The 10,854-nt window shown below is 38.9% G+C and overlaps 1 protein-coding gene across 1 annotated transcript; it reads right to left on the minus strand.

The window, feature by feature from the left end:
* Positions 1-618: 618 nt before the first annotated feature.
* On the minus strand, positions 619-5,996 carry LOC122653834 (subtilisin-like protease SBT3.11). The gene is made up of 3 exons (XM_043847781.1): positions 5,764-5,996; positions 5,590-5,687; positions 619-865 (listed from the first exon to the last, which is right to left on the minus strand). The coding sequence occupies exons 1-3, from the start codon at positions 5,973-5,975 to the stop codon at positions 789-791; spliced, it is 387 nt and encodes a 128-aa protein (XP_043703716.1). The 5' UTR covers positions 5,976-5,996; the 3' UTR covers positions 619-788.
* Between the last annotated feature and the right edge of the window lie 4,858 nt (positions 5,997-10,854).

Raw genomic sequence — 10,854 nt, forward strand, 5'->3', positions numbered from 1 at the left:
GTTGTAGGTGGGACACTCATTTTTATTCCTTGGAATTCCGTATGGAAGACTTTGATACTCAAATTAGTCATTGGATGCTCATTGATTCTTATCGTATTAAATTTGGCTTGGCAACAACTTTCAATCTCCGAAAAGGTTGATTTACACTATATTATCATCATTATCCTGCCGGAGCGTCTTACAATTGTTCACCCAATAAAACAAAATTGGGGAAGAAGGGGGAGGAAGGGAGGTTGGAGTAATAATGAGCCAAGATTGGTGGTAGAAGGAAAACTTTATTCATTTTCATTTGTTATAATTATCAAAAAAAAAGGGGGAAAATAGCTCAGACTCACAAATGTAATTGAGACTCTTGATTAAGTGGCTTCTATGAAGGAAACGGGGAAAAATAGTTCAGACTCACAAATGTAATTGAGACTCTTGATTAAGTGGCTTCTATGAAGGAAACAGTTCTTGTACCCCTCTGAAATTTTCTTTCCAACTCTTATCAATAGATGTGCCATGCGCCACAAATACAGTATTACCATACCGAATGACAGGTTTGAGACCATATACCAAAGTTTTCTTTTTTTTTTTTTTTGGTAAGGGGGAATTTATTCAAAAGGGGGACATGAGATATATACTATTAACTCTTTTCATGATCAACCACTTATTATGATGCCCATTATAAGCATTTATTCAGTTATGAAACCTTACTAAGGAGTTCGGATTACACCATGACTAGCCGCATGATTAACTATACATGCAAGTTTATGATATAACTGCCAGTACGAAGACCCCGGATTGAACTAAACATGTAGCTTACCAGGTCCCGAATGAAGCTGGTATGTCCTACTTGGCACCACCTGGAGAACACCTGGTTGCTCTGCCAAAAAATGGTTCTTTTAGTTTGCAACATTAACTGGAATCTCCACAAGGAAATAGACATCTTATAAAAGAAATCAGCTATCAAGGCATTTAAGAAAGTATGGCCTACACATCTTGGTAACTTCAGTTTCATACCAAACAGAACATACTCTACTAATATTTTCATATGTAACAATGCATTATGCATGCCAAAGAATAATCCATCACACCTCATACACAACTTATTAATATGTTAAGAGTAATGTAGGCATGACCTCAACATGTGTACCTGCATCATATGAATACATTATGCCATGGAGTCCAGAACAAAAGCCAGTGTCTCCAAGGTCTTAAAAATAAGTTGAGCCTGCATCTTTTTAAGTTTCCAGAGATTCAACGAACATAGAAGAATGATACTCAAGGGTATAGCCAACTAAATAAGCTGTAGGTGTAGCATGGACAAAATACCACAGCAACCCAAAGTGCCTACAGTAGAAGGTGACCAAAAGATGGTCGGCCCCTCAAGGCAGTGGTTGCAGATCTCCTCTGACTGATCTGGAATATGATTATGTGAATTCTGGCCAAAGAGATGGACTAAATTTCTGACCATATCATTTGACATAACAAGTACAATCCATTCTTCTAGGAAGGTTATAATGCCTATTCAGGGCCCTGCCATAGCCAGTAGGATAGAGGTAACAACAATGCACCAATGCTGCTACACCTTGGTCCTCTCGAGAGACCATATAGTGTAGCACAATAAAAACTGTCGTCCAGCCACCATATTGAAGTTCTGAACATCTTCAATTAACTATGCAATAATTTGGTGGGTTTAGAAATAGTTTCAGTCTTTTTATATCATTACTTATTAAATATATTTATAAAGATGTCCTATTTATTGGCCAGTAAAGTCTTTGGGATAAAGCTAAGAAAATGTCACTTGGTTAGATTTATGCAATTTTATGTCATAAGAAATTTCAAAAAATGACTAACTTTTTAAGCTCTACGTAGACATTAGAAACATACTTTCCAAAGTACCTTCAGAATTGTTTATAGAGGCTACAATATAAAGTTAGGGGCTGAAAAGTGACACAAACAGTATCTTCAGGTTTATTGCAAGGGAATTGGCTACATTAATGCTTTCTATATATTAAATAAACAAAATTAATTTTTCTACAACTATGCATCCTACTCCAACATAAAAAAAAATAACAAAAGAACATGCCATATGGACTAATCCACTAAAACTCAAGACACCCCTCGTTATTTTTGTTAAGTCCTTTGGGCTCCAAGTAAAATATTTTATACCATAACGGGAGCAACCCCTTATCTGCAAAAAGATAACTGGTTGTTTCCAGAAATCAGGGTGGACCGTGAATTATAATACTTCAATCTGCATAAGAACAAAAATAGAAAATATAGTTCCTCAAATGCAAAAGATGAGTTTTTCCTCTCTTCCTTACAAGACCCTCATTCCAGAAGTTCTATCATTCATCTCCTTCCAAATACTCAAAAGATGGCAAAGTTTATCATTACAGCAATTACTTGTGTTGTGTGTTGCAAATACCCACAAGAGGTGAAAAAAGTTACTGTAGTGTTAACCAATAAAGTCACCCTGACTAGTGATGAGCGCATCAAGAGACACAAGAGGCAAACAATTCTTTGAAGTTCTTCCATAAGTATATTCAAAGGCTGACGCCTATTCAAGAATTAGAAACTGGTGTCTAGTATGGTTTTGGTTAGTAGCTATGTTAAGTTGTGGTGTCTAGGTTCTAGCATTGGAAGTGTTAGTAGCTTTGTTAGTAATCACAATAGGGGGGGGGGGGGGAGGGGGGGTGTCCCTACCGTGAGTTGAATCTTAGTCATTGTTTAAGTCATTATTTCCTTTGTTAACTTGTATTACGTGCTGTGTTCTTAGGAGTGCTACTAGGAATACCACACCCCTCTTAGCTGATATTATAAGTTTACTGCCCACGATAGACTAAGCAAGCTGATTCTATCGTGGTTCAGCAACATTACTCTCTCTTCTCCCATCGTCTATCTCTGTCTACTGCTGCTTCTTCTTCAAAGCTGTGGGAGTGGTTGATTATTGATTTATACTCTATTACATGGTATCAGAGAATCAATAATCAGACTCTTACATTCAATTCTGGTTTTGAAGGTCTAAGAGGTCTCTGTTCATGGGTTGCACGACTCCGGATCTGGCCTATCTATCAAATATTGAAAATTGTTACATCATTAGGCCATGTGGCAAAATGAAGTTGACCATCAAGAGAAGGTTGTCGACACTAGACTGTGTAAGGGAAATTTTCCCAATTGAAAAATTCAGTAGAAGAACTTAAAGACAAAACAGAGTAAGAGTGAGTCGATTAAGATATAGCAATACTCATGGCATTATATAGAGCTATCAAAAGCATATGTATGCATCAAGAATCCCTGGGGTTTGATACTCATGCCACAATTGGGCCAACGTAATAAGGATTTGAGAAACAAATTAAAGTACGTGTGATATAGATTGCCTATGCATGGCATAGACAAGTCGCAAAGGCAGCCTCCAATTGCCATCAAGTAAAATAGCCTACTAGCACATCCTAAAAGAACATATTAAAGAACAGCATAGAGAATACTGCAAGGGAAATTCAAATTAAAGGTTCAGTCAGATGCAATTAGAAGATCAATGACTACATTTAGAAGTGATTTCGAGCAAATAGAAGGGATTAACTAAAAGGACAAGTTCTAAGGCCAGATAGGAGTACTTAGGTAGCAAGAGGACTAAAAAGATTATGATTCAACAGAATATAAAGCCTTAACAAGACTTCCAACATGCACTAGATTGATGGGATAAGGCTTAATAGAGTTTTCTAATATTCTTTACCAGATGATATCCGCACTTTGACACCCGAGATCCGTATCGAGTAGATACTTCCGCGGGAGCATAATCAAATTTCTGGTTAAATACACTATGAGATGGTTTTCCATACTTTGTGCATTTAGTTCTAGCTTTCAACATTATTTATCATTCATGGTGAAGATAAGATGACACAAAATCTTCATAAGGAGTATTATTATTTTGCAAAAAAATCATCAGAAAAGGTGCATTTCTCTCCTGATTAATGATTGTTGACATTTGGCTGGAAATCTACCACGAGTGTGCTTCCAACATACCCTTAGGGAAGGGAACTTTGTTGTGAATGCCCTTGCAGGTTTTGAGGCTCAAAGTCAATATGTCATCTTTGGGAAGGTGTCATCCCAGACCTCGTTTCTTCTTGGCTTTTCTTTGATCAGCGCAATATCTTGTTCCCTCGAGGTTTTTGGTAATGAAATTATCCTTACCAAAAAAAAATAAATTATAACACCCTTTCCAATCAAACTTCACTTACTTAACAATCACAACCTAAACCAGTTTCTCATCTGATTCAATTAAAATACTCTCTTTAATTGCAAAGCATTAACAGATATAACCAGTTAAGGCTACCTAATCCCTGGGTTTGATATTCATGCCACAATTGGGCCAACATAACAATGATTTGGAAAACAAATTAAAGTAAATGTGCTACAGATTGCCTGTACATGGCGTAAGACAGTTCACAAAGACAGTCTCCAATTGCCATTAAGTAGAATAGCCTACTGGCACATCCCAAAAGAAAATGTTAAATTACAGCATAGAGAATAACGCAAGGGAAACTCAAATTAAAGGTTCAGTCAGATGCAATTTGAAGATCAACGACTACATTTGGAAGTGATTTGTAGAAAATAGAAGGAATTAACTAAAAGGACAAGGTCTAGGGCCAAAGATTGGAGGACTAAGGTAGCGAGAGGGCTAGAAAGCTTATGATTCAACAGAGTATAAAGCCCCAACAAAAATTCTGATGAGCACTAGATTGATGGGATAAGCTTAATAGAGTTCACTGTATGTTCTTAGAATTAAACATCTTTACTGCTGAACACTATATTAGTCCAATATAGCAGATCATTCTTAATTCCTAATCCAAAGACACATGCACAGAACCAAAATCCAGAGACTTCAACTAGATAATCTAGGCATCAGCAACCAGTGACAACATACCATAAGCGCATATCTGATGCAAGAGATCCAACCTAGCTCAGTAAATCAAATTCACTTCAACATTATTTATCATTCACTGTGAAGATAAAATGACACAAAACATTCATAGGGAGCATTGTTATTTGGTACAAAATCATTAGAACAACCAAATTATAACATCCTTGCCAATCAAACTCCAACTACTTAATTATCACAACCTAAACCAGGTTCTCATCTCATTCAATCAAAATACATTAATTTTCATTTTAGTACATATAACCTTCCTTTCCTCTTTCTTATTGCCTCTCGAAATTCCTTAAACTCCAATGGAGAGAGAAAAATAAAAAGAAAATGGAAAGAAAGGAAAGGGGGGGGGGTCTTATGAATTGCACTCTGCTTAATGGCATGGCATCAACAGATATTGCCGCTTCAGAATACCTAATTCACTTTTTGATTGCCATTTGGAACCCCACTTAACCCCCAAAAAACAAGAAAAAAAGAAAAGAAAGAATCTCATCTTATGCATCAGAAATTATTTTTGTAATTTGGTACATTATGAAAATTATTACAAATTTCCTCATTCAGAATTATTCATTTTGATTCATTAATTGCAGGGGGGGAAAACCTAAGAAATAACGACGAATTTAAAAAAGAAAAAATAGATGCAGAGAGAGAGAGAGAGAGAGAGAGTTCCATACTTGAGATCTCGGCGACCTGTTCCGGGGTGAGCTTAGCGGAAAACCCACTTGCAGCGGTCTTGTAACTGTAAATCAGAGATTCCTTCGCTGCCTCCTCGCTGCAACATCAACAGATGCGTTTGAATTAAGAACACAACCCCAGAGAAAGAGAGAAAGGGAGAGAAGAAATTGAACCTGCCGAGAACGGAAGAAAGGGTTTTGAGGTGGAAAGCCTCGGGCTCTTCTCCCTCGGGCTGCTCGGTGTAGACAATATGAACTGCTGCACCCTTCGACGAAGAGTCCCCTGCTCCTCCTGCTTCTGAAACGCCTTTCTCCGCCATTGTCGTCGACCACAGAAACACCGAAAACACCACAAGAACAGAAAATAATCTCATGTTCCTGTTCATTCCTCGCTTCCCGTCACTTTACCTTCCTAGGACCGACACGATAAAGAAATTTCAATATTGGCGTGTATAGCATATCCTTCGCGACGAATAGATAGGGGCCTGGTAACCACCAGTCCACGGTCCACCCACATCCTAAGGGTATTAAACGGTTCGATTTCCGTGAAATCGGTTTGGTGCAACTTGTAAGGATGCTTGGTTGTGTAGCCCCTGGACCAGAGTGGGGGCCCCAATGAGAGTGTACATAGGGGCATCCCATACAAATGGTATTTAATTTCAAAAGAGGTTGGGCGGTAATTTTTCATACTCTTATGTTTGAACGCAAGAGCCACACAACCAAGCAGCTTTCGTTTTTCCCTTTTTACTGTAACAGAAACTATCATGATTTATTATTAAGAGCCTATCTAAAAAACTTACCATCAGAACTTTAACCACCATACATGAGAGAAACAAATTCAAAGCTTTAACAACAACACAATGAGCCTTCGAGCCTTCAAATTAAATCTACAAGAAAGAATCTTGAAAATTACAGAAGATAACTATTGAACAACAAATAGATATCGTCCATTAGAATACGAGTTGCCCAATCCACCGAAACAGGAGCTTGATTCATAGAGGCCATGTTGGTGCTTCGTGACAATTCTGGTCGTTTTATTGCCAGTAAGAGTTCCTGTGGTGTTAGGTTCTCTTCCTCTGCTATAGAAGTAGAAGCGCTCCAAGATGAGATTTTACTTGCATTATGGCTAGAGATACAACATTTAGTCTTGTTTTCTGATTGCTAGGTTGTTGTGGCCAGATCAGATCTTTATTGATCACCTACAGTTTCCTGCCCGACTTAGTTCCCCAGTTCCTCTAACAAGGGGGGCTACACTACCCCTGCCCGGATGAGGTCCATCACCATTGGATGAGGTCCACCACCCCCTATTAGAGGAATTGGGGAACTGAACCGGGCAAGGAACCGGAGGTGATAATTTTCCCATCAACAAACATAGAAGTGAAGAAACAGGGAAGCACTACCATAGCTATTGTGAGCAGAGACGTGATTGATATCTTATATTGAGTCATTGACCAGTCGTGTGTGTGTGTGTGAGAGAGAGAGGTTGCACGTGGGGTGGAGGTGGCGAATACATAGACGGGGAGGGTGGTGGCTACGATGAATAGAGGTTAAGGGGAGCGGTGGCTACCGTGAGCAAAGGGCAAGAACACATGGGGAGATGTTGGGAGGGAGGCAAGGGGCAGGGTGGTGGCCACAGGATGGGTATGGAGACCAAAGACAAGGGAGATGGGGGCTCAAAGTAGGATGGTTGTAGGGCCGATGGGGCATGACAGGGGGCTCGCGAATCCGGTGGGGCATGAGAGGAGGGTGGCTGGTAGAGAGAGAAGGAGGAAAGGGTGTTGATAGTTGGGCCATGTGGAGTCAAGTGTCAATGTGTTGGCAAACAATTTTTTTTTTATTTTTTTTGATAAAATGTTGGTAAACACTTTTGTTTAGTGAACTTTGTAGTAATACGAAGAGTCACTGGGAAAAAGAAAAGTAGAGTCTTTAGAGAAAAGAAAGGTTTTGGGGAGAGCAAGAAACAAGTTGTTGGAGAAGACAAAGGAAGCGTTTTGAAGCTTTTTTGAAGAAGTGTAGTTTTCTATAGGAGGTTTATTCTCCAATTTAAGTTATTCTTGAGGCCGTTTTGTCCTATCTCTCACGTTTTTTTATCAAACCATATAACTGAAACTAGTGTTTGTTTTTCAGTTGGCTTTCCAAGCTATTAGAGAGATATATTTGGGGTTTTTAGAAGTGAAGTAGCATTATCTTGTTGATGATTATGAGGTAAAATCTTTAAATTTTATTGTTCTTCACTCATTTTTGTTATGAATCTCAAGTTTTGGGCAAAAAACTTTAAGGGAAACAGTATAGTCCCCATTTATTATTAGTGAATTCATCTCGGAGTTGCCCCGTACTTGGAAAGAAAGGGATTTTGCAATTTCACCTGTCATTGCCAAGGCTATCAAACCCCTCATTTTCACTGTTGTGGCCAAATTTCATGTGTGCACAATAAGTCATCATTGATTTCACTCTTCCCTTTTTCAGGGAGTCCCCGTAGCAGAAACAAAAATAGAAACATCAAAATTATCTACCTCCCCTTTTCTTCTTTGTCCCTTGTATCACCAATAACTTTCAGGTTGAGAGTTGGGATTTCGGAGTTAAACAATGTCAAATAAGGACACAAAGTAGAAGGAACATGGATTGAGGAATTGGTATTGGATTGATCGAATTGACCAATTTGTATTGGTATCAGTAGAGATGATATCGATTCCTGAACGATCTCATATCGATAGATCGATTAGGACCAAGGGTAAAAATGTAAAAAAAAACCAAATTTTTTTTAAAGAAAATAATGGTAAATTTGTTTGATCCAAACTGATATGGACTAGACAAGTTTCATGTGAATTTGGTTGCAATGTTGACTTGGACAAATTCGGGTTGGGTTTGATAATTTTTTTTATTGATTGAGTCAACATGACTTTTGATCTGATTTTTTTATTTTTTGATTTTTTGACTTGACTTGAAGAACTCGATCGAGTCAAAGCCTGATTTTTCAGCTATGTTTGATACTAACATTCATTTTAGCTTATACCATTATATCAGATGTTGGCCTTACTAATTAATTAATTATGAATTAAAAAAGGGGCAGCAAGGATTCATCCTCCCCCTCATGTGGAAGTAGAACAAGTGAACACCGCCTTTACTTCCAATGGTCAAAGTCTAAAATTTGACACATAGCAAATTCATATAATTTTCTTGACATTCAATGGTCAAAATTTTTGGATTGCCCTTCCACACGAATCCAGATCCTCTGCCATAATGCATAATTGAGAAGATGACACATGGCAAAGGACCATCCAACAGTCCAAATTGAAGTCTAACAATTTACCCACCCTCCCCAAGCCCTGACCCTGATCTTCTACAGCTTGCTGCTTGGAGCGGCCTGTCCGGCACAGACAGTGTCTTGCGTGAAATGACCGCCTTACCCCCTACCCAGCACCTTGTCTGAGCGGGAGTAAGGCGGTTATTTCACGTGCGACACTGTCTGCGCCGGACAGGACACTCCGGGCAGCAGGCCGTAGAAGATCTCGATTGCCCCAACCCCTAACCCGATCAGCATTTTCAATCTCACGCCTCCATCTGTCACTGTCAGCAGCCTCTCACCGCTTCTCTCCTCTCTCACTCATCTCTCACTGCCTGTCGGAGCGTTCGATGCGAACTTGAGAGGATAAAAATCCGAGAGGGAGAGGGTGAGGGTGATGGTGATGGTGATGGTGTTTTATACACTCTTGGCGTTGCAATTTTCTTGGAAAGGTTTTACACAAACACAAACTCATTGCATTTGTTAGTACAGAAGAGGATCTCCCTATAGAGCTTCCTCTCTCTACATCCACTCCGAATTCCCCTTCCCCCTTCACCGCCCCAAACATATCTCCCTCTCCTTCCGCTCATCTCACCCGCATCTCTTGTTGATTTTGTGGCATCTGATGGTGTTCATGGGCTGAGAGATGGAAATATGAGGTGCTTGTATTCATCTGGAGGGCAGGTTTACCCTGCTTTGGAGTTGGCCTGGGTGAACTGTGTAAATTCAAGGTTGTTCTTGTCGAGGAAGGATGAGATTGTTGGTAAAGACTCAGGGTTGGGGGGTACAGGTATTGTGAAGACTAGCAGGGAAATTACAGGTTGTTTTTGCACCCCATTTACCTAAAGCTGCTTGTGAGTTGGTGATTGTGAGAGAAGGGATTTTTCGAGTGAACATATAAAGATTCTTTTAGTTTTCTTTTGTCTAGTTTTGTTTTTTTTTTTTTCAAGGGAGCGCTGAGACTTGACATTCTGAGATATAAAGCTCTTTGTAATATGTTGAATGTATCCTTGTTCATGCCCACCAAAAGATTTTTGAATTCGATGGTTTCTTTCTCTCTCTGCAATTGTGCTGAAGTTTCTGTGTGTACAAAATTTAGTGAATGAGAACAAATTCAACAGAAAGCAGCTGTTATCCCTGGAATTCGATTTACATTCTACAAATTATATATATTGGAGGATTTGGGATCTTTGCGTCTGATAAGCTTTAATAATTTGAACGAAATGCCTAAATTAAATTGAGAGGAGATTGAGAAAACTCAAAAGTGAGAGTATTTCAAAGCAGTGTGGTTTTGTTATTGGAGCTCATCAAGGGCATGGACTTCCATAAGGTTAGCCAATTGGTCCTAAAAAATTGGATCACAGAACAGATGATGAATTCACAAAACTTGAAAAATGCTTTTCAATCTTAAGGATCAGATTGGATACTCGCTGAAGAACCTTGCCCTATTACTTCAAAAGTAACTTTTCCTCTGAAAAGCTGAAGAATAAAGTTCTCCAACTGGTTTTTTAACAGACTTTAATTCCCTGTTGTACTCATTGTGCAGCGCTGCAGGTGCTATGTGTGCATAGCGGGCCCCACATGACATACATGACACTTGTAATGCCACACGATGAGTATAACAGCGCTGCAGTTAAAGCAATGGATAAAAAGGAGATCTCCATTGTCATCCTATTTTTTATTTTTGATTCATATTCAATCGGCCAAGAAACCGTAGATGATATAGATCCATTCAAACATATCTTTATGAATAGATTCGGATTCAATTGATGGCCCCACAACCGATTTGGTTTTCGGTTCGATTCCAGATCATACCTTCAAGTCATGGAACCGAACCGATTGACATCCTTCTAGACACATACTTTTCGATTAGACTTGCGCCTTTTCATTTGGATAGGTATGTATTTTGCAACTTTTGTCTTTTCTTTGAATAAAAAAAGTAAAGAGTTCTTGACAACGATCAGACCTAGTTAATACTGCGT

Source organism: Telopea speciosissima, chromosome 3 (genome assembly GCF_018873765.1).
Source record: "Telopea speciosissima isolate NSW1024214 ecotype Mountain lineage chromosome 3, Tspe_v1, whole genome shotgun sequence".
NCBI lineage: Eukaryota > Viridiplantae > Streptophyta > Magnoliopsida > Proteales > Proteaceae > Telopea > Telopea speciosissima.

Coding starts and splice junctions, on each gene's coding strand:
- LOC122653834 (XM_043847781.1), bottom strand. CDS start 5,975: ATGAACAGGAACATGAGATTATTTTCTGTTCTTGTGGTGTTTTCGGTG. Junction 5,688..5,763: donor CTTTCTTCCGTTCTCGGCAG/GTTCAATTTCTT, acceptor TTGATGTTGCAG/CGAGGAGGCAGCGAAGGAAT. Junction 866..5,589: donor ACAGGTCGCCGAGATCTCAA/GTATGGAACTCT, acceptor ATTTTTTGGCAG/AGCAACCAGGTGTTCTCCAG.